Source organism: Actinia tenebrosa, unplaced genomic scaffold (genome assembly GCF_029948245.1).
Source record: "Actinia tenebrosa isolate PJP-AT-01 unplaced genomic scaffold, QUT_ActTen_1.0 PGA_scaffold0__85_contigs__length_37466705, whole genome shotgun sequence".
Classification (NCBI taxonomy): Eukaryota; Metazoa; Cnidaria; class Anthozoa; order Actiniaria; family Actiniidae; genus Actinia; species Actinia tenebrosa.
The window spans coordinates 16,123,940-16,151,744 of NW_028292569.1; the positions used below are offsets into that span (position 1 = coordinate 16,123,940).

Here is a 27,805-nt window from a genome sequence, read left to right on the forward strand (position 1 = left end):
ATGCGCTGTAGCGATTTCATGCGTATTGCATTTTCGAACGTTTGATCAAAACAACATTGCAAAATATAGTACAGGTTACAACAAGATATAGATTTTCAGTGGATTTCTGTACACGATGGCCATAAAAAATTACACATCGTTTCTATTTGTATCTCTGGTGGTTTTGGGGATTTTTTTAGGAGCTTCAGCACAAAAGGCGTCGACTACAGTTGCCCCAAAAACAAGTAATACTTCGACTTCGACCAGTACGCCAGCAACTACCAAACCAATCAATGACGTGTGAGCAGAGGAACTCCTCGTGTGGTTCCTGCACGGATGATAAAAAGTGTTATTGGTGTAGTTCCGATTCTAGTTGTAAAGACTATCCGACCAGCAAGATCATCCCTCGCGATTGTAAGGGGAATAAATGGTACTGGAAGCAGTGCTTGGTCCCAGGTAGGATTATAATTTTCGACTTCAAAGGGTCTTCCTATAATATACCGAAAGAAAAAATCTTTATACGTTATGGAATATATAGAATAAAATAGTCTCAGAATAGTTCCCATCATATTCCCTTTTTAGGAAGCAACTCTTTCTTAAATGTTTTTTTTGGCTGCAAGTGTGTATAGACCTAAGCCCATGCTACATTTCAACAAAAAAACCCGCTGATTTCATCATAAATTGATAAAGATCGATCATTTTCTTATCAAGTTGTTACTTTATTATTGAGATATGGAGTGATGTCCGTTGATACCATGAAACAGTGGGTTTTACGGACGGGAATTGCTACTGATTTTAGACTGCACGTCATGGACAATATGTGTATTACTAACTCATTGTCACGTGATGCAGGAATCTTAAATTGGCTACAGCACGTGACCTAAAGTGAGAACGAAAGTTCTAAACGTTAATAGGTGGTCATTCTTCACATTTTACTTGTGTTTTTATTAATGCTAGTTTGTTTTTCACGTTTAGGATATGTTCTCATAATCGTTATACCGTCACTTTGTGGTTTTATACTCCTCACCCTTGGTTGCTGCATCTACTGTTGCTGTTGCCGAAGCAGAGGCAACAAAGAAGATCGTGAGGAAACAAGGATCAGAAGGAGGAGGGAAGAAGCTAGTGAACGTAGCGCACAGAGGCGAGCTGATCGACAAAAGAGATCTGATGCCATTCGACAGAAGTATGGACTCTTGAATAATGAGGATGACAATGAAGTTGTATAAAGAGTCTCTTGACGTGTGTATAAAAGATTGAGTCCAGATTGTGATATGTTGATGATAACTACAATATTTAAGGAATTGAGTAAATTCTTACAATATTAGCTAACCATTTTTCTTTGCCAGGTCAATATATTGTTTAATACTTAATTGATGACTTCTTCTGTATCATATGAATCTTGACTTCAAATGATCACATTTTAAAATGATAATGACTAGTGCTTACTGCAGTAGTTGGGACTGCATTGGTTTATTGAATACAAAACTGAATAAGAAGGAAGCTTAAACATTGTGTAAAAAAGTTTGTAACTGTACTGACATTTTGGATGTCAGTCCTTTATCTTTCACTCTGATGGACTAGCATCTGATACGTTAGTACAGTTGCAAACCTTCTAACACATTATTCCCTGGTTGATCGCATTATTTAATATAGATAGCATCAAAGTTAACTGTTAGAGCTATATATCCTGTCTGTGGTATAACAAAAATTATACCATGGTATATATAATACATCTACAGGTTTTTTCATTTGTATGTTGAGTGTCAAAACTAGCTACTTTTTTATCCTGCATCCTCAGACATTTGTAAATACAAATATAATGCCACCTAAAACCCATCAATTGCTGTGCTCAAGTCCATGGAAATTAAATTTGAATGTACAATATCACCACCAAATGATCCTTGAATATATAAATAATATATCTCGAGAACAATTTGTATTCATAGCCACTTTAGAGCCAGTTGCATGTATTAAATTTAAACCAAATGATTTACAAATATACATAGCATAATTTACACTGCCAAAATTTTATAGACGTAGGTTCAGTAACCAAAGTAGTTTTTTATTCAATAATGAATATTTGCACCTTCAAGCCAGTGAGATGATTTTTTTTAAATATTTCACAGATTTATTAATAAAAATAATAATAAAATAAGCAATATAATGTTATGTTATTTTACTTTATTAAATGTTTGCACCAAGTACATTCTTGGTCAATATAATTAAGCATATATATACAGGCATTCCATGTTATATTGACCCTATTTAAGAATAAACAATACACAGAGTACTATTCTAGTTCTGTTAAAGACACATTTCAATTTACAATAATTATTTACAACTTTGTTTAACTGAAAGAAACACAAATATTTCATGTTAACCATATTTATTTACATGCATTTAGCTATATATTCTTATTCTGCTACTGTTATTTTATTGGAGTGTAAGTTTCAAATACCAGATAACATTTGATGCCATTCCTACCCTTCTTCTGTTATCTTGCTATGGCAACTACCCTTTCACCATATAATACCAGATAACGGTGGATAACAGTCAAGAGTTGATGTTATTGCTACCCTTTCACTAGCTATTATCTTGGTAATTATAAGGTAACAGCCTTTTACCAGAGCTCAAAATAATAAGTACTATCAACTAGCAAAGTGTTTAACTTTTCTTGACTTTGCTAGTTGAAAAAATATATATACTAATAGGAAACATTTTCAATTAAATGCTTCCAAGATTTGACCAATTTTTCCATTAAGATACAGATATTCAAATGATTTCCAGTTTAGAAAAAGGTTAAGTTTGAGCCCTGTTTTACCATACCAGATAACATTTGATAAGCTGTAATTGCATTCCTACCCATACACTGTCATCTTGGCATCACAAACAAAACAGCAAAGGTTTGGATTGATGAGAGAATATACATCTCTGCTATGTGAACATTTCGTTCCTTGTGTTACTACCAATGTTTTGAGTACCCCTTGTTAATTAGTGTAATCTAATAATCCTTAAATGATAAGAACTGAAATTTTACATCATAAGTATATTCTATGTTTTATGTGGGGTTGGGTGGTAGATTCCTTATTCCCTTTCAACCCTTTTTTGCCCCTCGTTTTCATGATCTGGCAATTTGCAACAGGCAATATTAGTACCTTCCTTTATGATCAGTATTACAAGTATTCCTAAGTTTTGATATTCTTCTTTGCAACCCCTTGGTCCATTTTTTAATGAATGATCGTTCAGACATCACCAGTCTTTCTATTCCATTCTCTCCAAAGTCGCTGTTCACCATGACGACATAAGAGTGGTTTAGCTGAAGGTTTGGGCAGTTACAGTCGTTGTTAAGAACCCATAGAATGACCATCAGTTCCAAGGGATCTTTCTGTTTAAATGTGTATTTTACTGCAGCAAAGTACTTGGTGTTCTGGGTCACTGGATTGTGTTCTTTCTTCTCGATCTCCACAGTTACAACTGAAAATAATAAAAACTTTAAGATCTATTTTATGGGTTGCTAAGGACTGCAGGGGGATTTCTTTGTCATAGGCAATATATGCACTATTTTTTTAAAAATGAGTGCCAAAGGTAATAGGCAATAATCATAGGAGATAACCTGGGTTAGATTCCCAAACTTGACGTATGAGTAGAATGGTTGTGTGTTTTTCTTGGTGACCTTTAAGGATGGATACAGTTCTGATAGATAAGGAGAGTTAGAGATGGTGGAGCCAGTGGCGTAGCAAGGGACAAACAACCTTCCCCACCCCCCCCAAAAGTTTTACTGAATCCTGTAGATATGGTGAGAAACTCTAAAGATGAAAGGCATATGTGTGTGTATGGGTGGGAAAAGTTGTACACTGCCCCTCCTCCCTATGATCAAGACCTCGCTACATTCCTGGGTGGGGCTTACCATAATCACTTGCGCAGTACAATCGATTTCTTTTCCTAGATGTCTGACAATAGGTGCACATCTCTTTTCTGTGATAAAAAAGAACAGAGAGCTGAGAAGGAAATCAAGGATGAATGAAGATCTAGAGATCTAAAGATCTATGTAACTGCTATTCCTCCAGTTTTTGGTCTCATGCGGAGCCTAATACGGAACACAGTCAATATAAATGAGAGTTACGTATACTGTGTGGATGCTCCAACCAGGACCATTTTGATAAACTAGTATCATTAACCAATCATATTGCGAACATTTAGTTCAATATTTTTAACCAGCCAATCAGATAGCACATCGATATAATGAGATCGTGAGAACGTGATAATCTGATTGGCTAACGCATGTTATCAGTTCAATCTCTGTCTGAGTTTACTGTCATCTGATTGGTCAGTTTAATTCAAGAGGTCCCGGTTAGTGTGTCCGCACAGTAATTCTCATAATAGGCTGCTCCACAGCAATCTCTTTGGGCTCCTTGGGCTATGTTTTCCAAAACAGGTATCCCAATTACTTTCTGGAGAATTAGAATGGAGTAGCTCGTATAATGTTCCGCTAATTCTCTTCCTTTTAGGACTCTGCCTTACCTATAGTACCAGTGAGGTTTATACTAGCAGTAGGCAGAGGAGCTTGAGTAGTAGTCCTAATAGTGCTAGTCGTAACACTAGCTGTGGAGGACTGGGGCATGATGCCTGTAGTTGGCAATGTTTTATCTGCAATGATTGCAAAAATTACTTATGAGATTACTTGCAAGATGACTGAATTTATATTAATGATAGTCATTGTGCAACTCTAGCCTTGACGTCTTGTTTAAAGTAGAATTATATAATAACTGTTATAAGTCCTTGTTGAATATCCAACGATATTCGGTGACTTCTCAAATAATCAAATCAAAGTGATCCATTTTTGGAGAAGTCTCTGGCCCATGACACACAAGATTGGACCCCTTCTACATCCTCTATATAGAGCATCCATATCATCCACGCGACCCCCCCCCCCCATATCCCCCCCCCCCCCCCCCCATATTTTGCAAATCCGAAATGTTTTACGACTGAATATAGAACAACCAGCAAGATTTTCATTTATCTAAATTCAAAACGCAAACGCGCGTGCTGTGTGCTCTTATATTGCACGATATTCTACCAATCAGAAAGTTATACTTATGATTTGTAAAAATGAGGGGGATAAAAGAGGATTGATACCCAAAACTGCGCGCTTATAAATTTATCCGACTTTACCTTTTTTGGCAGATACCGACTGCACCAAGGGACCGTCAACGACTAACGACTTCTTACAGGAGCTGCGGATTGAAGACAGCTCCTCTTCAAAGCCTTCATCCCACTTTTGCGCAAAATTCTTCGGATTAAGCGCAATTGTTGAGACGCTCTTCCTCTTGACTCTCACCCATCCCATGAAGACGTATTGCACTCCGACCTGGAGGTGAGGACAGGGGCATGACACTCCAGGTATGCGGACAAGAATAACTGAAGTTAGGTTCGCCAAGCTCTTGTATGAAGTTGTTAAACTGACATGGTAGACTGTCCGGTTAGCGGACGTACGGTATCCCTTAAGTACTCGCCCGCGAAACACTAAAAAGTAAGTGCAGAGAGCATTTTAAAAGAGAGGGCAAACCTCAAAGAAATATTCGCAATTTCTTTTGGGAGGGAAGTATTTTACAGGAGCGGATGAAAGGATTCAAAGAAAGGATGGGGCAGAAAAACTTCGTCCCTGAGAGAAAACCTTCAACACCTTCAAGACCGTAGGCCCACCTCTAAATCCATCCCCGTTGAAAAAATTTCTATATGTTAGTTTAAGCTCCCTCTTTTCACACAGGTATCCAAACCACAATAGAAGTCGACCTTCGATTTTCACGACTTGGATAAAGAGCTGTGCGGTTTTTTCAACTTACCATAATCATTAGAGCAGAAATCGTGAATATTGGCTGAGACGCGGCACGGTGGACACGCTTCTGCAATAAAAAACAAGGAAATAAAACATAAGGAAACTCTCTAAATTTGGCTGCTGCAGGAAGTTCAAGCCAGCATATCGTACCGTTTCTTGTAACTTTAGCAACCGTAGTTGGTTTTACTGCTTTACTGGGTGTAGGAGTTTTTCCCAAGGGCGTTCCACTTGGTTCAGTACTTGGGCCACTTTTATTATTCACTACAGGAAGCCCACATTTCGCTTTCAATTGGTCAATCTTTTGGATAAAATCTGGGTTCCAGTCTTGAACGAAACTTTTCTTCGTAAGAACAACTCTCCCTTTCCCTTTCTTATTCAGCTTCACTTGACCCATAATTAAATAGTCTTTATCGACCGTCAAGTGCGAACACTGACAGCTGTTATCAGACAGTCGAGCAACAATCTTGTCGGGCATTTCGAAGTTAGTCTTGAAGGATGCTACCATGGTGATGTAGTAGAGGGTGCGGTTGGTTGCTGTGGGGATACTCTTACTAACACGACCACGGAAAACTGGACGGAGAAAGAGAGAAGTGTAAGGAGTACAATATTTAATGACTTGTAAGAATGGCCAATGGGGCTTGTATCATTAGTAAGAGAATAACCTTTGCCAATTCACCGAACTGTCACCATTCGCCTCCCTTACGTCGTACACCCATCCCTGCCCCTCCCCGCGAAAAGCGTGTATTGACTCCACCCCACCCCACCCCACCCTTCACGCGATCCGTTGTACATTCAACTTTTCTATTTACTTACCATTTTCGTTTTTACAGAATCTTTTCTGTTGGTTTTGAGCGACTGTCGACTGGTCACATGAAGGGCACGAGCCTTGAAATGAAAATCACGGCAAAGTTTTAAAACCACAAAAAATATATAAATAAAAGAAACAACAAATACCAAGAAGTGTGTGCCTGCTTACTGTTATTTTGAGCTGTGGTAGGCATGATGGTTGGATTCACTGTTGGTGCGATGGTTGTACTTTGATGAGAGGCGACCGTTGAATTATCTGTCAAACGATTACAAAATAGAACTGCGTTAATTACTCTATAAAATAATCTAAAGAAAAATAAGTCTGATGCATGTGAGATTAGCAAATAATTTTTAGATTTTAAAATAATTGGATTTTGTTAGTTATAGAATGGTCTACGCGTTCAAGCCTCGGCCGGACCAACACTCAGGGTCTTAAAATAACTGAGGAGAAGGCGCTGCCTTTGTAATTACTCTGCAAATGCTTAGACCTTCTTGTGGCACGGATGACCACGTCATGGCTGTCCCGTCCCTAATTAACTAGAGACGTTGAAAGAGGACCACGAGTTTATCTGTCGTCAAGTACTGTGGTCAAAGGTTAGTATCCTCTATGAATAAAGTTCATTAATAATCTTATTTACGTGTGAGAGGGCGAAGGCTATTCACCGCCAACCATTTTTTGAATAAGACTTTTATACAGATTAAAATTAAAAAAGATTAATCTTTGTAAGATGAGTTGCTTTGGCCTTACCATCAGGTTGGGAAGTCACCAAAGGAAGCCCACATCTTGTTTTCGTGATATCAATCTCCTTCTCAAACTCATCCCGCCATTTGGCATAAAAACTCTCCACGCTCAAAGTCAACCTCCTTTTACCATTCAGAGTTAGCTTGGTCTTGCCAATCATTAGGTATTCCACGCCAGGCACTAGCCGAGGACAAGGGCATTTCTCACCCGGTACTCTGATTAAGACTTCGATAGGCAGTTTACTCGTGGTTTTGTAGGTCGTAATGAGATGAGCGTAGAACATTGTGCGGTTGGTTGCCTTGCGGTATTTAGTGATTCGAGCACGGATGGCTAACAGTAAAAATATGCAGTAGAATTAGTATGAGTAGCGTATTTCTTCTCTAAAATGGTACCCGGTGAAAACCCCTTGAATCAAGAGAGAGACATAACGAGTGCCGAGTACAGGGAATTGAACCCAGGACCCCCTAAGGCGAAATTGATTATCACCCTTGATTATCTAATTATTGCACGACTAGCATTTAAAACTATGCATATTCGTACCAATATTAATATGATATCTTACCATATTCACTTGTGCAATAGATAGCTCCTATACTGCTGTTGACCGATAGAATACATGGAGGACAATCTACAATCAAAAGAGAGAAAAAAGATAAATCGTCACAAAACAGACAGAGAAAAAGAGATAATTTCAAGGCCACTTTGTACTTAGCGACAGTGCCCTACTAGCAGTGGTCTTCCGTTCTGTGCTTTAGGTCGGGGGACCAGCCTGCCGCTCAGCCGTATGCAGAGGGGAATAACAATAATCGTGCTCACAGGGTAAGGACAGTCACTATCATAAAATAACTGCTCTAAATCTCGCGTTCTGATTGGTTGGGAGCGCGTGCCTTATGAGAGCACACTGCACGCGCGCGCACTTTCAGTTTCATCATTCGTGTAATTTGTATTTTATAAAAGAAATAAAAAACTTGCTTGCTGTGCTTGCTGTTACTTGGGGATTGGCAGATTACTCGAAAAGTGTCAAGAAGCACTCCGCTACGCGTCGTGCTTCTCCTATCACTTCTCTTGTGTTCTGCCAACCCCCGCGTGCTTTATAACTGCACACAGCACGCGCGCGCGTTTTCTATTTCTTCACAAGACAATGTGACACGTTCTTTACCTGAATACTTGTTGATAATGGTAGTTGGTAACGTTGACATAGAGGTACTAGGTTTACCTGTCGTTGGAATAACTGATGGTCCCTCAGCAACACCTAGAATATTCGGCAAATGTCCAGTTAATTATAGCAATAATTTATCATTTGTCTCTAGCTGAAGGGAATTTAGAAAAAATCAGAGTCCCTGATAGGATCGAGCCCATGACCTTCCAGATACAGGTCTGATGCTCTAACCACTGAGCTATGTACAGGAAAGACTCATGATGAGCGTTCATTTATCTAATTAACCTCACGAAAATTTATCAAATTTGCAGCCCACTTTTACTAAAATGGTGAATTCTACTCTTCTTTGGTATTTCATTCCCGGCGTAAACGTGTGACGGTCCCCGAATGAACAAAGACTTACTTGAATTGTTTTCTCCGTTATTTGTACGCTTCAGGTTGACAGTCTTCAGGTACGAAGAGGACACATTAAAACCAAGTGCAACACAACGGTTTCTGAGTACTTCTACTTCAGAATTAACACTTCCACTCCACTCCTCAACGAAACTGCGTCGATTAATGATAATTTTAGAGTATCCCTTCTGGGTTCGTCGTGCGCGTCCTATTACTAGATATTCTTTACCAGTTTGTAGCCAAGGACATGGACATTGGACTCCTGTGACGCGAATGAAGAGGTCCCTTGATAGTGGGAGATTACTCTTGTATATGTTTTGGACAAGTAGATGGTACACTGTTTTGTTGTTTGAAGTTGTGGAGCCATTCCTCACTTGCACATGGATTGCTGTTCATAAATAAATTATCAGACACCACTTAAGGTACAATACAGGGGAGGATCCAGGATTTTGTTCAGGTAGGGATGCTGCGCACAAAATTAACCCAGGGAGGGGTGCACCCCTTAGAATCAAAGGCAAAAAACAGTATTGGTTATTTTCGAAGTAGGGGCACAAAGTGGAACCAGGGAGGGGTGCGCACCCCCTGCACCCCTCCCCTGGATCCGCCCTTGCAATATTCTCTTATTAAGTAATACGCATTGTTAGCTATTAAAAGGTAATACTTTTACCGCTTCCGGAAAACAACTAATGTGGGGTATTGAAGGACTAAAACGTACCATAGTCGCCTTTACAGAAGAGTTTTTGCTTCTTTTCAGACGTGCGACATCGTGAACAACTATCTGCAATTAAAAAATCAAAAAAAAAATACTTTAAAAATTCAAGGTCATATTAAAGGAATAATATATATGTGGGGGAGCTTTAGCAACCTCCTTCGTTTATTACTTTAGTTAGTTTGTTCTCAAAATTCAGGCTACTCAGAAATATAATAAATCGGAGAGGAGTTGGTTACTGGTTGTCTTCTGATCTTAAAGGTTTTCCAGGTTCTTCCCAACGTTTTCTTCTGCGAAGATTCCGAGACAATAATCTCTGATGAGAACTAAACAAATATCAGGAGGAATAAAAAAGCAGATTAATTCACTTACTTGAGTGACCTTGAACGATTCTTGTGGAAGATTCCTGCGTTGTAACAACACTTGTTCTACTGGGTTCAATGGATGTCATATTACTTGTATAAACTTTAGACATGGTAACTGCTTCAAAACGACCTCCAAAAGAACTAGAAGTCCTTGGTTTTTGAACTGAAGGGGTTTTGATTGTGTCTTGCATTGAAGGAGAAGAGGTTGACAGTTTTGGGGTTTGTATGACTGTTGTTGATAAAGATGGTTCAAGAGATGTCATCTGATAACTTCTTGTTGGTAATGGGTGATCAGAAGATGCCATAGAATGTGTTGATGATTTTGTGGCAGCATAAACACAAGATACGCAGGACACTGGCTGTGACATTATGGATGATGATGTTGGTAATGATGATGATGATGATGAAGAAGGTGATGAAGGTGATGGTGACAGTGACGAGAACGTTGATGCTGATGCTGATGTTGGTATTGACGGTAGTGATGTTGAGGGTGATGGTTTTGAAGTTGATGATGATGCTGATGCTAATGGTGACGACGATGATAAAAATGATTGTGATGATGAAGATGATGAAAATGCTGTTGATGATGGTAAAGTTGATGGTGATAGTGACGACGATGAAGATGATGATGATGATGATGCTAAAAATCCTGTTGATGATGATGAAGTTGATAATGATAATGAAAATGCTGTTGATGACAGTGATGTGAATGGCGATTGTGTTATAGATGGTACTGCAGTTGATGCCGTTAGTGTTGTTGACGGTGTCATTCTTATGAAGGTTTCTACCGGTGTAGAGAAACTCATACCACGAGTGACCAACACATCATTTTCCCCTCTCTCTGAAAAAATTCCTCCCGTAGTTAAGGAGGACGTCGGAGAAGACATCTTAGCCGTCACAGGCAAAACCATCTTCGATATAGTTTTCGTGTTTATGTCATCCACAACTAAATGATTGCTCATAGCACTCTGAGATACAGCTCTGCTAGCTGTTGCTCTAGTATAAGAGAGCGATGCCTTTGGAGTTGCAGAGCTGATCAATGAGGGTGTCTGGCAAGGCTTTTCCTGGAAGGAAGACGTCGATGGAGTCTTCATTGTGGATTTTGCAACAGTGATGAATGCATTGCTTTGCTTCACCATGTTTACTGTACAGGAAAAAAACAAGAAGAAGAAATAAGGGTTGGAAGAAAGAAAGGAAGTATTTTAAAAAATTTTAGACCGTTCCCGAATTCGCCTTGAGTGACCAAGGAACAATAGCTTCGAGCCGAGTCGGACTTGGTCTGTTCATACATTTACTGTAATTTATCAACTCCAACCTCGGTTTGGAACCTTTATTCCATGGTCACTCAATTAGCAAGCGAATTCGTTAAAAATAATTTATTTACATGAAGTTAAAAAAGTTTAAGCATCCCAGAAAAGTCTTTTGTTATCTTTCCCAAAGGCGAAAACAAAAGAGTTCCCTATATAGCATTAGGATCACCATATATTTGTGCAAACGAGACCAAAGAGGTATACAATGGACTCACCTCTCGATGAACAATTTGCAAACGACCTACAAATCTCTATATCATATCTTCGACCAGGACAACTAGTCCTAATCAGCGTCATAACTTTGGAATTACGACATGAGCGAACTCTTATTCGCAGTCCTATTCCACACTGTGAGCTACACTCAGTCCAAGGTCTCCATGGTGACCACGATGGGACTATCTTCTCGCACTGTCTGATGGTACATAGAGCAACCTGCGTCTCATTCCTAGAACAAACACTTTCGTTGCTATGTTTGCAGAGCCTTGCACGAACTTTGAAACCCAAGCCACAGGTACGAGAACAAGGTGTCCAATGACTCCAAGTCATGTACTCTGATGTGCGATTGCCCAATTTATCTGTTCCTTCAAGTGTGGGTGACACTGTGCTGTTGGTTACTCTAGGGTTAGTAGGCAAACCAGTACCATTATAGTTTATCTCCTGCTTAGTTGTCAAGCTCTCTTCGGTCGTGGGCTGCTCTTTGGAAGAATAGTTCCCAGAATCGATAAATTGTTTGTCAGCAGCAGTTTGCTCGATAATCGTAGTAGGCTGTTCTGTTGTAGTTATATCAGCCACAGTAATTTCCATGGCTGCGGTCGTTGTTGCCTTTTGCGTAGCATTATTTAGCTCTATAGTTCTGTTCGATTGCTCTGTAAAATTAAGATGAGCAACTTTTTCAAAAGCTATGTTCACTCTTCTTGTGGTAGTGGAACTGGTTGTGTTAATATGCGCTGTCATGATATAGAGTGATGTAGTATTTTGTACTTCAATTGCTGTAGGTTGTACTGTTATATTCTGGTCCTCTGTTGCCGTAGGTTGTGCTGTTGCATTCTGGTCCTCTGTTGCTGTAGGTTGTACTGTTATATTCTGGTCCTCTGTTGCTGTAGGTTGTACTGTTGCATTCTGGTCTTCTGTTGCTGTAGGTTGTACTGTTATATTCTGGTCCTCTGTTGCTGTAGGTTGTGCTGTTATATTCTGGTCCTCTGTTGCAGTAGGTTGTACTGTTATATTCTGGTCCTCTGTTGCTGTAGGTTGTGCTGTTGCATTCTGGTCCTCTGTTGCTGTAGGTTGTACTGTTTTATTCTGGTCCTCTGTTGCTGTAGGTTGTACTGTTGCATTCTGGTCCTCTGTTGCTGTAGGTTGTGCTGTTGCATTCTGGTCCTCTGTTGCTGTAGGTTGTGCTGTTGCATTCTCGTCCTCAGCTACAGTAGGTTGTGCTGTTGCATTCTGGTCCTCTGTTGCTGTAGGTTGTACTGTTGCATTCTGGTCCTCTGTTGCTGTAGGTTGTACTGTTGCATTCTGGTCCTCTGTTGCTGTAGGTTGTGCTGTTGCATTCTGGTCCTCTGTTGCTGTAGGTTGTACTGTTGCATTCTGGTCCTCTGTTGCTGTAGGTTGTACTGTTGCATTCTGGTTCTCTGTTGCTGTAGGTTGTACTGTTGCATTCTGGTTCTCTGTTGCTGTAGGTTGTACTGTTGCATTCTGGTCCTCTGTTGCTGTAGGTTGTACTGTTGCATTCTGGTTCTCTGTTGCTGTAGGTTGTACTGTTGCATTCTGGTCCTCTGTTGCTGTAGGGTGTACTGTTGCATTCTGGTTCTCTGTTGCCGTAGGTTGTGCTGTTGCATTCTGGTCCTCTGTTGCTGTAGGTTGTACTGTTGCATTCTGGTTCTCTGTTGCTGTAGGTTGTGCTGTTGCATTCTGGTCCTCTGTTGCTGTAGGTTGTACTGTTGCATTCTGGTTTGCTGTTGCATTCTGGTCCTCTGTTGCTGTAGGTTGTACTGTTGCATTCTTATTCTCTGTTGCAGTAGGTTGTACTGTTGCATTCTGGTCCTCTGTTGCTGTAGGTTGTACTGTTGCATTTTGATTCTCTGTTGCTGTAGGTTGTACTGTTGCATTCTGTTCCTCTGTTGCTGTAGGTTGTACTGTTGCATTCTGGTTCTTTGTTGTTGTAGGTTGTACTGTAGCATTCTGGTCCTCTGTTGCTGTAGGTTGTACTGTTGCATTCTGGTTCTCTGTTGCTGTAGGTTGTACTGTTGCATTCTGGTCCTCTGTTGCTGTAGGTTGTACTGTTGCATTCTTATTCTCTGTTGCAGTAGGTTGTACTGTTGCATTCTGGTCCTCTGTTGCAGTAGGCTGTGCTGTTGCATTCTGGTCCTCTATTGCAGTAGGTTGTACTGTTGCATTCTGGTCCTCTGTTGCTGTAGGTTGTACTGTTGCATTCTTATTCTCTGTTGCTGTAGGTTGTACTGTTGCATTCTTATTCTCTGTTGCAGTAGGTTGTACTGTTGCATTCTTATTCTCTGTTGCAGTAGGTTGTACTGTTGCATTCTGGTCCTCTGTTGCAGTAGGCTGTGCTGTTGCATTCTTATTCTCTGTTGCAGTAGGTTGTACTGTTGCATTCTGGTCCTCTGTTGCAGTAGGTTGTACTGTTGCATTCTTATTCTCTGTTGCAGTAGGTTGTACTGTTGCATTCTGGTCCTCTGTTGCAGTAGGTTGTGCTGTTGCATTCTTATTCTCTGTTGCAGTAGGTTGTACTGTTGCATTCTGGTCCTCTGTTACAGTAGGCTGAGTTGGTAAATATTCAGTTCTATTATCAAGTGTACGACTTTCTACTTTATTAATCTGACCTTCAGCTTCGCCACCGTTCGTAGACGAGTTAGCACTTGTTCCTGGAGTAAAATTTCCGGTCTTATCAGAATACTCAGAGGAAACTGTTTCTGTTATTCGCTGAATCAATGGTCTCGTGTTAGTAGCTGGCACATGTGTTGCAATAGGATGTTCAAACGTGGATGTTCCTGGAGATGTCTGAAAGCTCGTTGCTGAAGAATACGGCTTCGTAGTCACAGGTTTTGTATCCGTAGATTGCGGAGACGCGGAAGTTGAAGGATCAGTGACAGTAGATTCGTTTTGTGGCATGGTAGAGTATTCCAGTATCTCAGTACTTGGAGATGACTCACCTAGGTCACCTGCAGTTGTCATAGGCTGTGTACGAGGTGATGAAAGTAAAGATGTAGTTGTAGTTGGGTATTCCGTTGATATATGTTGCTCAGGAGTACTTGGAGATGACTCACCCAGGTCACCCGCAGTTATCATAGGCTGTGTATGATGTGATGAAAGTAAAGATGCAGTTGTAGTTGGGTATTCCGTTGATATATGTTGCTCAGGAGTACTTGGAGATGACTCACCCAGGTCACCCGCAGTTATCATAGGCTGTGTATGATGTGATGAAAGTAAAGATGCAGTTGTAGTTGGGTATTCCGTTGATATATGCTGTTCAGGAGTACTTGGAGATGACTCACCCAGGTCACCCGCAGTTGTCATAGGCTGTGTATGAGGTGATGAAAATGTTGATGTAGTTGGGTATTCCGTTGATATATGTTGCTCAGGAGTACTTGGAGAAGACTCACCCAGGTCACCCGCAGTTGTCATAGGCTGTGTATGAGGTGATGAAAATGTTGATGTAGTTGGGTATTCCGTTGATATATGTTGCTCAGGAGTACTTGTAGATGACTCGCCCAAGTCACCCGCAGTTGTCATAGGCTGTGTACGAGGTGGACGTTCCGATGAAGAAAAATATAGTTCTGTTTTGCGATCTTTCAAGAAATCGCTTTCGTCAAAGATAATTTTACGGGGCGTTGTCTTGCTCGTGACTCGACGTTTAGCACTCGATGATAAAGTATGCACTTTAAATACTGGCTTGGGTGGCGTGGTTGGTCTGTTCTTGGGTAACCAGTATTCATAGTCGGCTTTGGGGTTATCTTTATCAGTCAATATAGCCTGAAAATAAGATAACACAAGAAAATAGTCCTCTTAATTCTCCTTAAAATTTTATCCACACCTGAAACAACCTCTGAGCTGATCACAGTTAGGCACGACCAACTCACAGATCAAACCCGGAAACAACCTCTGGGCTGATCATAGTAAGGCACGACCAACTCACAGATCAAACCCTGAAACAACCTCTGGGCTGATCTAAGTAGAGTTGTTTTTGGCATAGCTGAGTTTCAGACGTTGTTTTTAAAGAATAGATAAAAATTTAAGCATGTACATATGTACACGGTTTACCATAACATAAAAGTCCTCCTTCGTCGGTCCCATGATCATGACCGCTTCAGATTTCTCACTGGGTAGTTTAGAATACTGGAAGTCTGTAGCGTTTATTCGGTACGTTCCTGGATCCGACATCTTTTTGTCACCCCCAAATACAAACACGCCGGACGATCCCTTGATGGCTGGGTGGGGATGGGAAAAAAATGATAATGAGAAAAGGAATTTAAATTTAGGAAGATTCTAGCATCCTTCCCTACAAACTCTAAATATGTGGTACAAAATCATGTATTTTGTTGTGCAATTAATATTATTGCATTTCAAATTGTAGAAAATATATTGCTCGTCTTTTTATCCCGCGCGCGCAAAAGAAAAAAAAAAGAATACAAACAGCTTTTACTTTGTGGGTCGAAGAAGTATTTTGCACTCGGCGTCATTATTTTGCGGCTGCCATTAATAACTGAAACTTTCAAACTGGCTACGAGTAACAACGTAAACACGACCAAATTTGAAGTTACATTTTGAATATAAATTTACCTAAGTAGTTCTGGGAAACCTCACTGATTAATATTGTAGTTGCACCTTCTGGAATAACGAACAGCTTCATGTAACCTTAAAACAGAAGGAGAATAGAGACATAAGCTATCAATTTTTAAAGCAAAAACCAGGATAAGTTAGTGAACTACAGCTACGCCTAACTTGATTCCCTAAGCTTTAAGACAAATCCATGTCTTACTTGAAGAAAAACATACCTTCTTTTTTCTCTTCAGCTGTTGGCTCGCGGTCAATCATTCCTGAATACGCCTTACAAGTAGAACCATTGCCTCCACATACTTTACACCTATCAAAGATCTTCTGAGAACCCAGGACTCTGTCGCACCCAACACTCTAAAATCAAGGTAAAAATTGCATCAAAAGTAAGGCTACCACATACTACTGAATCTAGGACGTCAAGCCAATGCCAATTTTAGGCACTTTTTAGGCATTCCTAATGCAGGAAAGGGGTTCAAGACAGACTAGTACTGATATCGATCTTGCAATAATCTTCAGATAACAATGTCTTTTTTATTAAAAAAAAGTTTAAAGCTTTAGAATGAGTTTATAAAATAAAACACAAAATTACCGTGCACTTGCCAGCGACACAGACACTATACGGCTCGTCTATACACTTGGTACCATCTTGCGCGCGGCCAAGATAGAACGCTATGCGATGACCAATAGGATAGCAGAATAACATACATTTAGTGGTCCCTGGAAAATAGACAAAAATACAATTGTTAAATTCGATCTTCACGCAGGTTACTGTTTTTTTTTAATGAACATTCACTTATTGACAGGTTTTCGCTCGAAATTTTCTTTGCTGAAAAGGATAGAGAGAATTCTGAAGTTGTTGGGTGCAATAGAGACCTTTAGCACCACGTTCTTGCTATGTACCGCAAATCTCAAACTGCAGTTCGACACGTCAGGCGTTTTCCTTCGCACTTTCGACATTTAGCAAGGCGTCAAAACGAAGTTGTCGCTGGAAGAGCTGTGTTTCTCCGTGTTTGCAGGCGTATTGCTGGGCCTGGTCCCTAGCAGTTAGCGGTAAACCTGATGCTAAAGGTCTCTAATGTCACAGGCAATCGATGTGTCGAGCCATGACAGACGACGCAATTTGTTACACGCCATGTTGATGAAATAGGAAACGATTCTACTTCAAAAATATTTCCAGCAAAATCACGCTAAATGTTGCACCGTGTGTCGCGCTTTAACGAGACGGGAACAAAAAAAGCTCTTCAGTTATGAATGACTAATTTATGGACGGCCGAGAATCCAAAACCACGCAAAGCCTTTCTCGTTTCAGACAACTATTTTAACGACCTTCTAATTGACTCAAAGGTACTTAAACTTCCAGTCTCAGCAATAGCATCCTTGAGTAGCGACTTGACCTTAGCGGAATTAACAGATCACATTATAACTGCAAGACGAACTACACTACTCAATACTCAATCTCAAGATAAATTCTCTTTTTATTTTTGGCGATTTGAAAATATTTCAAGGTTCATATTTTTGGTAAAGGAAGAGTGCAAACTTGAGGAATTTGAGCAAGCAATCAGATTGTGCGTTTAATTTGCAGCATTTCGATTCTTAACTTTTCGAAATTATTTTACAACGAAATCGAAATATCTGCGCAGCCAGTTAGAACGCGCGTTTATAGCAAACCAATTTTTGGACAATTTTCAAGAGTATAAACTTCTTGTATGAGTTCAAACATAAACACAAAGTCAAGGTTTTTTACGCAACCAATCAGAATTCTTCCTTCCAGATCATTTGCATGATTATTGATTTATCTAGGAATACACAGATGTGGTTTTTAAGTATTTCATTCGTACCTCGTTCTATAGATTTCCATTTAGCCTTTTTCCCCTTCAACATCACTTCTCTGTCATTTTCCTTCGCACACTGAACGTCCCGAAAGTTGGGAGAATTCAAGGGACAAAGCTGCAAAATCAAATGAGAAATTTTATTACAAAAATTTTTTAAAAAAATATTTTTTCTGAGTCATTTTGGTTTAATAATAATAATAATAATAATAATAATAATAATAATAATAATAATAATAATAATAATAATAATAATAATAATAATAACTTTATTCTCATAAAGCGCCATTTCCATTAGTTCTGTCCAATGGCGCTTTACAAATTACAATTAAACACTAAAAATATGTGGTAAAATAATTAAGAATTATATCAAGATGTTAAAATAAATTTATTTTTCTAGTTAGACCCAGCCTTTGCACCGAGCTCCGCATGCGCCGAATCCAACGCAAACGAGCGATCATAATACTCTCACATACATCTTGAACATAGACTTATAACCACATAACGTTATTTCAGTGTAATCTCGCATGAAGTATTGGTCCCCTATTACGACGCATTCTCGGTGAAGTATTGAGTGGATTTGCTTGAGAGTTGGCTTTCTCCTACGTTTTGAAGGTTAAATTGTTTTGGGTTTCTTCGGTTTTCCTCTCTCCGCAAAATTCGATAAACTTCTAAATTCCAATTTTTACATTTCCATTTAATTTTCATTATTATTACTCGAGATTCTAGACACTAGACCATCTATTGCAGTGTACGATTTCCTCAGGAAGAGGAGTGGGGAAGGATATATAGCAACCAATAAAAGACAAAAAGAGACGCCCTAACTTTATAATCCACCACTACAAATGTTTGATTAATACTCCAAGATCGAGTTCTGTGTTGCTCAGAGTAAGCCTCAATTTTGTGTAGAATATTCACGTGTTCCAGTCAAGGTCCGTGGAATTTCAAAGTGTTCGTATTGTTGAAGTTGTGCATTCTTTACTTTACCGTAGGTATTTTTACTCCGACAAAGGACTAGCGTCCGAAACGTCAGTAAGTTTTTTCATCTTTTCACGGTGTAAAATTTACCCTTTTATCATAACTGTTTCATTAGAAACACCGACGCAGCTCACACTAGTTTTTAGCTAGTTATCTATTTGTTGGTATTTGAGAATATTTTACATTGATACGAGGCTAACCCTGAGTAAATGAGTCTGTAATCAAGGAACACAGCATTAATTTGGAACTCGAAGAAGGTCTATTTTATTTCACCGCGCCTAAGATATATTCCAGAGACTAGAAAATCACTTGCGCACACCTTGCACCGCAATGAATGTCCATCTATTGTTCTGGAATTAATTTAAAAGGGCAGAGCAAGTCTCGCCCTCAGCTAAATTGTTTTATTTGACCTTTCTTATTAACCTCTCAAATATCTACTCTCGAAACCCGTGGGAAATTCTCCCTTCTTGACTTGAGCGTACGCCCTATGAAGATAGCCTGCGTGCAGCCCGACTTTAATTCTGATTAAGATGGTCTGCGAATCAGCGCAAGTTTCCTTAGTTTTTCTTGACCCCCGGCGTGGTCGTACGATTAAATATAATAGGCTGTGATTGGCTGTTATGCCAATTCATTTTAACATGCATTTTGATTGGTCTTCGGTTGTTCTAGATCCCAAGCATGGTTGCACGATGATATATAATATACTGTGATTGGCTGATATGTCAATTCATTACTACAGGTCAAAGGTTTTTATCTACAAGACAGGTTTAAGTGGTTAAAGATTCTCGACAACACATATTGATATGCCATTCCGTTGTGCAAATTCAACCGTTTTCGTCAAGAATCTACATTTGACTTATTTTTTCCAAGTTGATATCACAATGGACTTGGTTGAAATTTATTTATAAGCGCTGCTTTTCTCTCACTTTCTCTCTTTCCCTCTCTTTCTCTCTCTTTCTCTTAACCCGAAAGACTTTACGCATTCTTCGCATTTTCAATTGTTGACAATTCTCAATCTTATTTGCATACACTACCTCCAAAAATCACTCGATAATAGAAAATAAAAACGTCTTAGCTCGGAAATCAGAGGTCTCAGCTGTTTAAGGCTATTTTAAAGGGAGTATAATATTCCTGATATCAGCAATATGCCAGTACGACCTATAGCTAATGCTAAGAACGGCTGCGAAGGAGGCTAGATCAGTATCTGCGCAAACAGGTCCACAACAGGAGTCAAACATTAAACCTTTTCAAGTGAATGTTTGCAGGACTCTTTAATCTCATTTTTTACCTGTTTATTAATCTCCAAGTTACGTTTAACCAAGTTACGAACAGCCGAGTATCTGGCTGCGCAAACAAGTCCCCACATGTAGTCCAAACATTAAGTCTTTTCAAGTGAATATTTGTGAGAACTTTTTGATCTCATTTCTTACCTGGTTATTACATGTGCGGTGCTGTCTTGGATATCTAAGACAAGGGCTTCTATCTCTGAAAGAAAACAATTCCAGTTTGAATGATGTAATGAACTGCGCATGACCAAAAAAACTGGCGGGAAAAGGGTGCGAGTTCAAAGCTTTGAAGACTCGTTAAATTGCCATGGATAAAACTGTCAACGGTAATGTAAATGCTGTACGTTCAGGTTCACGTTCATGTATTCCTGTACAAAGCATTTGGCAATAAGGAGTGGGGGGTTTAACCTATTCAACTTCAATTTTTTAGTCCAAAGTTACGAGTCCAAAGGTCTCATGCTTTTATTATTTCGAGGATTTCTCAAAGGGATTTCTCAAACAAATTAATAATGAATTTCAGGGAACTATCACTACTAGCCACGACGATGAGATGGCCACGACCTTCACAAAGGTAGCCCAAATATGAAACCGACTTTTCAAATCAATGTTTGCTGACCGGATATCATTTGAACGAGATGACAATGAATATGATCTTTCAACAAGGATTTTGACTTTTGAGATAACCTGTGTATGGCTGAAGGGGTTGTTGAAGGCGGTGCGGAGGGAAAAAGAGGTTTTTAGATGCTATTGTACATACCTGTTGCATCTTCTGCCTCTAAATTGAATTCCAGTCCCACACGTACGAGAACAACGGCTCCATTCCGACCACTCTGACAAAAAATCCATTCCATCGAGGTCATCTTTTTCTGCCTTCACCTCAGGAACGTTTTTGGCGGAGACGTCCTAAATTGAGGAAAGAATTAAAAAATGCTTCAGATTCTGAATTGGAAAGGAATGGAATGGTTTGAGCTATTTGACTTGCTCAAACATAAAAGAGAAAGGGAAACTAAATGAATGAATGAAAATATTAGTGAGAGAATGAAAAGGAAAGAAAGAAAGAAAGAAAGAAAGAAAGGAAGGAAGGAAGGAAGGAAGGAAGGAAGGAAGAAAGAAAGGAAGAAAGAATGAATGAATGAATGAATGAAAGGAAGAAAGAAAGAATGAATGAATGAATGAATGAAAGTAAACTAAAACAGACGAAAGTCATTATTAACCAAACTTTCACAAATCGGAAGAATTACTGTTAAAACTACAATTAAATTTTTGACTTTCGCTAAACTGAAAGCTGAACTTCACTCCTTTTTTAGTCACAACACTCTTGAGACTACATGGATAATTCTCGACTCTTACTAATTGGCTTAAAATGGATTAAAAAAACCTCACTCGAAGAACACTCTGTTATTGATATATATCTCAAATTCTCAAACGCGTGCGAAGATTTGCGCAAAAAAATCGGTTCGTCAAGAAAAATTGTACTCGGTCCTAAAAGTAATGTTTTTCGTGATGAGAATCAACCTTTTTTGTAATTATCCCGTGCAATAACGCATGCTTTTTCACTCTACGGTAACGTAAAACAAGATGTTCAAATCTCGCGTGAGAAACTGGAGTACACAGCCATTACCTGCGTAGTATCTCAACCGCATGTTATCAATGAGTCGAAGCCCATTGTATCTAGTTCAACGTTAATTACGCTAAGCGAATATTGCGGTTTTGACTGCGCGTTTTGTGAACGACTAAACAAACAATGTAAACCCGCCAGGGTTAATCAATTCGGTACGTTATTTACTATGTGGGTTTGGTGGTATGTTCCAGTACTGTTGCAATACTATGTACAAGATGGGTTGCGTTGTCTTTCTACTTAATGCTCTTATAGAACAATAGGGAAGAATGAGGGGGGAAGGGAGGGGGGGATATGAATCAATCAGGAAGATATCGTTGAAAGCTAATAACCGTCAACAGTGTGAGTGGGATTAAAATAACGAGGAGTAAAAAGAAGAGATTCAGTCGGGGAAAAAGATAAAAGAAAATTAATTATAATAATAACAATTTTATTTCTCATAGAGCGCAAAAATTCATTAAAATATATGATCTACTGCGCTTTACAATCTTTACAATCATTAAGAATCAAACTATACTAAAACTATATCTAAAATCATGTAGTCCTATTTATTATATTTACAGATAGAAAATCAAAATAGACGTCACTAAATGAACTGAATTTACCAAAACTCACAGTTACTACGATCTCAGAATTTAATTAAAGATTAAAAATAGGCTTGCCTAAAAAGATATGTTTTCAATTCTTTAGAATAAAAGGATGAGATTAGGTAATTAGGTTTATTAGAAAAATGTTGTTATTGAAACGAAGGAGATCAGAATTATTCCAGTGGTAGTCTCATGGACTGCCCCCTCTTCTCACTCCCTACCTCCCAACGACACTAAAAACGGCTGAGGGGAGACTACCTGCGTTGCAGCCTTCAATAATCGTTGGGTTGGGTCCTTCTCCTCCGAATCCCAACCCCACGATTAGGCCATTACCGTGGTGTCGAAGTCAAACAACGAGAGCCTCAACAAACCGTTATAAAACGAAAGTCTACAAAAAGAAAAAAAAAACAAGGCAAAAAAGGAGAGAAAAAATTGTCTGAGCTTTTTAAATATTTCATGCTTTTTAACACTTTGTTTTGACGACAGGAAAAAAACTAAACCTTATAATTTGATTAGTACGTAGATAAAAAGCGCTTAGCGAAAAAATCGTCTGAGTCTTGTCGAACGTTTATGGATACAACCAAGTAAATGTAGACTGGTTTTGTATGACTGTGAAATGTCACGCACATGGTCACGATATATCAGGACACGGTACTGTTCTCGTCACGACACTGTCTTGTCTCAGTTTCGCCCGAAAACATTCCTGAACACTAACAAAAGTACATTGTACAAAACTATTCGTCATGTCCAGTAGCATTTTGCGTGAAGAGGTGAAGGTTCATCGCCGCAAAGCACTATCAAGCGCGCACGCCAAGAGGTGTTTCAATTCTTCATGACAAGGACACGCACATCTGCAAACTATAAGCCTCTCCTCTCTCAAAGCATAGCTTTTCGATCAAAGTGCGTTATGTATTTTTGTGTGGAGTACTTTAAGAATCCTGTTAGGTAGTTGGAATTGGATTTGCATAAGTTAGTCACTATTAAATATCCTTTCTAGCGTTTTTTTTTTTTCGTAGCTGCTTATATTCTATTTTTTATATTCTATTCACTCGAAGAATGTGCGTGAATCGGGAAATGAATTTCCGCAGTAGATGCAAATCATATGAACATACTTTTAAAATGACCATGACTTCCATCGTTGTATGCGTCGTTCTACACAGAGTTCCGACACCTGCATATCATTTGCGGGGTATTCTATAATTGCTCCTAAAAAAACTTCGTAAAGCCAAGCTTGGTAAAACTTAAAAGAAATACCTGCGTGTCATTTTATGCTCGCAGTTTTACTAGATCACGGCACGCGTAATAAACCTTGTCCACAGGACGTGCGCTTAAAATCCTCTGAATAACAGAGCACATAGCATGATCTATAACAGAACATTACATCACAAGAAAAGAATTCGACTCAAAAGTGATCCTTGATTTAAGCAAAGTAGAACTTGATACTATCGGGCGAGACGATTAAATCCTTAGACTTACTCAGATTTCTTGATAGTACTATATAGGCACTCGAGACAAAACATCTTGCTTCAATGGATAATAGATCGACTAGTTCGTGGTATAGATACGAAGTTACCTGATGGGAGGGGCGCCTCTTCGTTTTGTTTTTATGGGCTGTTCGTCTGTTCAAACAAAGAGGGAAGAAAATATCTGGTGAATAAGATTCTTAATCAGTGCTAGCGGTAGAGAAAGATAGCATGCTCAAGGGAATGACACTTGGTCTGAAATGGGAACTGAACACAAAGACTGATTCTACGAGTCGTAGCCAAAGAGCGAGAACACCTACATATGGAAACAGTCTAAGGAAAAATATAACGAATGGTAAAAACATTACGTCCATCATATTAAACGTCGTGGTAAGAAAAAAACATGTTCAAGGGAATGACATGTGGTCTGAAATGGGAAAACATTGCGAATGGGGGAAAAACATTTCATCCATCTCAAATGACTTAGTAATAAAATTGATAACCAAATTCAAATGTTTTCTTAAGCGTTACTGGTAAGGAAAGACATCATGTTCAAGAGAACGACAGGTGGTCTAAAATGCGTAAAACATTACGTCCAATCTTGTGCAAATTTTGCCTCTAGTGGTGTACCGGTATATGATTATGTTGATCCAGTGTTCGAGCATATTTTCATTACATCCAAAAAGTCCAAAATTACCACAAAGTGGGCGCACCAACCACACTTTCCCGTGACATAGCTTAGTGGGCGACCAACATGAATGGGCTCGTATGGCACATCTGTTGGTCAATTTGATGTGAGAAAATAGTACTCAGATTGGCATTAAGATTTTTCTCAAAGATCACAAATCACACTGAAAACCTTATTTAGACCTATATTTCTTAATTTCTCCTAAGAATATATTTTGTCCTAACAAAATAAAAGTTTACGAAAAGAAATCTAGTGTTTTAAGATTGCGACAGTGAAATCTCGTTTTGAATCCAAAAGTATTTCCTGACTTCTCTACCGGAAATCTCCAGCTTTGTGTTGAAAGAACGTGGCCCCCAAAAAAGTCGCGCAATACCACAAAAATCCATCTTCTTGCCAGAGAATGCAGGCGTGAAGAAATTACACAGTATACAATTGAAATACAAGTTTAGAAAAGTTGTTGATTTTACAAGGTAAAATGCGCTCAAAGTTGCGCGAAATTTGGTGAATTAACGCTAATAAAATGCGTGATGTTTGAAGGGATCGACCAGTGTGACGTATAGTAAAATAAAGCATGTGTTGCAATATGAGAAATGTCAGTTATGTGAAGCGGCGGTGTGCCCGATAGATGTAATCTTGAAAACTGCGGAAACTCTTGTGCAATGAACGGATTTCGTATTTTGAATAATTTAAGTGATTCCATTCAATTTATCCTTTCACTATCCTACTTTTGTTGTTATCGTTGTTTTAGATAGTACGTCGAAAGAAAAAATGAAATATCTTGCATAGACGAGCGCGTTTAAACTCGCAGCAGGGAAACATAGATGTCAGGGGAAATTCTTCGATATTTTGGCAACCCTTGAATAAAGGCTTGACCCAGGAAACAATCAAAAACCACAGAAAATCCAAGACCTTATAAAATAAAAATCATATCAAACACTCGCCACGAATTCATCTCCTACAAGAACCCCTTGTAGAAAAGTCTTAGAATATAACTTCATCACATAGAAAAGTGTAGATAACGTTTTTTTCGCTGTCTATCTCATTCTCTTTCTTCCTTTCATGTGGGTGATGTTCTATTTTATATATTATTTCTGTAATAAGCCTTAAAATATTGAAGCTAAAACAACCGTTCGATCCTCAGGATATGCGCGTCTGTTCGACTTTTCTATAATCCGTGTAGCTTCAGCTTCGAATACCCTTAAAACAGAGCACTGATGGAGAGAGGGGGTAAAGTGCGCACCGTCGGCTTCCATTGATAGCAGTTGAATTCAACTGAAGGAACTACCGACTTTAAATATATGTACTTTACTTTACTTTTATTTTTTTTTAAATTGTTGAAATAATTCCAGAAAACAGATGAAAATTGTTTGATATCAATCGATTTCAGATTTTTGAATCCCTATATTCCATTTTCATTGACTTACAGGATTAAAATCAAAGGACACTTTTATCAGCACGATCTTTTATGAATTGTTTTGACTAAGAATGAAAATCTCGAGTAAATAAACTTTATTTATACATAAACTAAAGACTTTTTTTTACTTTTAATAATACCTAAGTTGAAAAGGTTAAAACTGTTTACAAATTCAATTCAATCTTATACTGTAATTTCGACAGCTTATAGTTGTGTTACTATACATGTCACGAAGTAGCAACGGCTCTCTTTCAACAATTTCGGCTTAGATCTTTCAAATTATCGAACGAATTTCGAGTTTATTAATATCAAAGATAAAAAAAAGCGATAACTCAAGAACCGAAGCTAAAGAAAGAGATTTTGGCGCCAAAAATATGAACCGCGTTTGGTATTGTTGATTTTGGTTCCGTTTGTTTGTATATCGAGGTCATGACCGAACACAAGAAAAAATGGCCAGTTTTGTAGAGACGAATGAATGGCAGACACTAGAAATTTTCATTGTCTATCTTTTACGTAATCTATTTTGACCTGGGCAATCTTGGAATTCACTAATCTTTATATCAATTCAGATCAACTGTTAAGGTAAGAACAACGCTGAGACAAACGCCATTGATATACAGTGGGAAAACCGGCAATTATACGGAACGAATCCCGAATATTTCGAGTCCGTCGAAGTAAACATATTTTAACTATATCATTACTTTTATACTTAGTGCAAAGTTAATTAGAATTTACTCCACCTAAAATGTCAATTATTAATCTAACAGATCATAAATTCATTATATACATCATAGTGTCGTATACATACCTTAATATACGATGTCAATAGCGCTTGGAGGATAAAATATGCTACGGTTATCTCGGGCGAAAACCTAAAATAAAAATTAAGAGTCAATTTATTTGCTCTGTAAAAAATCCTTAGTAATTTAGAATGGCGAAGGTTTAGTGAAATAGGTACTTTAGTTTTATGTTAGTTCCACGTGAAATTGATTGTATCACTAAAAGTTGTGAACTATTTTAGTAAGAATCTAAAGGAAGAAGACAAACTCACCGCATTTTCTTCGGCCGCCGTGCTGGTCAGATCAAACGTGGTGGAACTTAAGCCAGGGAGCTTGTAATGCGCTAGGAATAAAATGAATGTCCAGACGACGGTCCACGCAGCTACTCTACTTTATTAGTTTGACTATCGCGTTGAAATAACCTTTCCTACCAAGTGCGCTCAGACTAACAGGCTTGCGAAAGGTCAGGCGAATCAATTTTCATTGGTGACAGCTGAATATGACAGACATGGGCCTGAAAAATACCGCAATGGCGACACCCATCTCTCTAGGCGTGAGTTTCGATAGGTGCGATTATCATGATTGAGGCATGGTTCAGTAGATTTGCATTTGGACACCGAGGTGTGGGCTTTGCGGCAACTAGTATGCATTATTATTTGGGAATCAGTCAATAGATTAGGGTTTGTTTGCACATATCTTAAGAGCCTCTGTTTGTGTGGGTTACACTCGCATGTGTGATAACAGTAATTATAATGTGAAGTTAATATTCTGGTTGACAAACACGATAACGTTCAACAGCTCAACTTTAGCATAAAGACACATAACCCTTTAGGAAATTTGCACTAACAAATGGATAGAATGTAGGATGAAAAAGAAAAAATAATCGATGATGAATAGTCTTTGCAAATTTGACAACAAAAAAAAAAAAAACGCGAAAAGAGAGAAATAAGAAAAAAGAAAAAAAAGAAAAATTCACTAATCTCTCTATGATAATTTGATAAATCAAAACCTTTTCACTCACTCAGCTAGCTACACTACATTTGCAGTCAAAACGCAATATAGGAATACT

The 27,805-nt window shown here is 38.7% G+C and overlaps 2 protein-coding genes across 2 annotated transcripts; one reads left to right on the forward strand and one right to left on the reverse strand.

Moving 5' to 3' along the window:
* Positions 1–15: 15 nt before the first annotated feature.
* LOC116301450 (uncharacterized) lies at positions 16–2,269 on the forward strand. Its single transcript, XM_031710511.2, is given in 3 exon segments — positions 16–277; positions 279–435; positions 955–2,269. Coding segments are annotated over 3 exon segments (570 nt in total). The 5' UTR covers positions 16–115; the 3' UTR covers positions 1,206–2,269.
* Positions 2,270–2,380: 111 nt separating this feature from the next.
* LOC116301687 (uncharacterized) lies at positions 2,381–27,656 on the reverse strand. Its single transcript, XM_089033291.1, has 25 exons — positions 27,009–27,656; positions 26,766–26,829; positions 20,945–21,090; positions 20,332–20,386; positions 17,933–18,041; positions 16,684–16,811; positions 16,313–16,448; positions 16,098–16,172; positions 15,579–15,745; positions 14,141–15,290; positions 11,516–12,166; positions 9,998–11,134; positions 9,632–9,694; positions 8,927–9,304; positions 8,524–8,616; positions 7,927–7,992; positions 7,371–7,694; positions 6,792–6,878; positions 6,629–6,700; positions 5,966–6,385; positions 5,823–5,882; positions 5,152–5,502; positions 4,501–4,626; positions 3,887–3,954; positions 2,381–3,453 (listed from the first exon to the last, which is right to left on the reverse strand). The coding sequence occupies exons 1-25, from the start codon at positions 27,011–27,013 to the stop codon at positions 3,448–3,450; spliced, it is 5,937 nt and encodes a 1,978-aa protein (XP_088889417.1). The 5' UTR covers positions 27,014–27,656; the 3' UTR covers positions 2,381–3,447.
* Between the last annotated feature and the right edge of the window lie 149 nt (positions 27,657–27,805).

Coding starts and splice junctions, on each gene's coding strand:
- LOC116301687 (XM_089033291.1), bottom strand. Junction 16,173..16,312: donor AGCTGAAGAGAAAAAAGAAG/GTATGTTTTTCT, acceptor TTCTGTTTTAAG/GTTACATGAAGCTGTTCGTT. Junction 12,167..14,140: donor GAACGGTGGCGAAGCTGAAG/GTCAGATTAATA, acceptor TTAATTTTACAG/AGCAATCGAACAGAACTATA.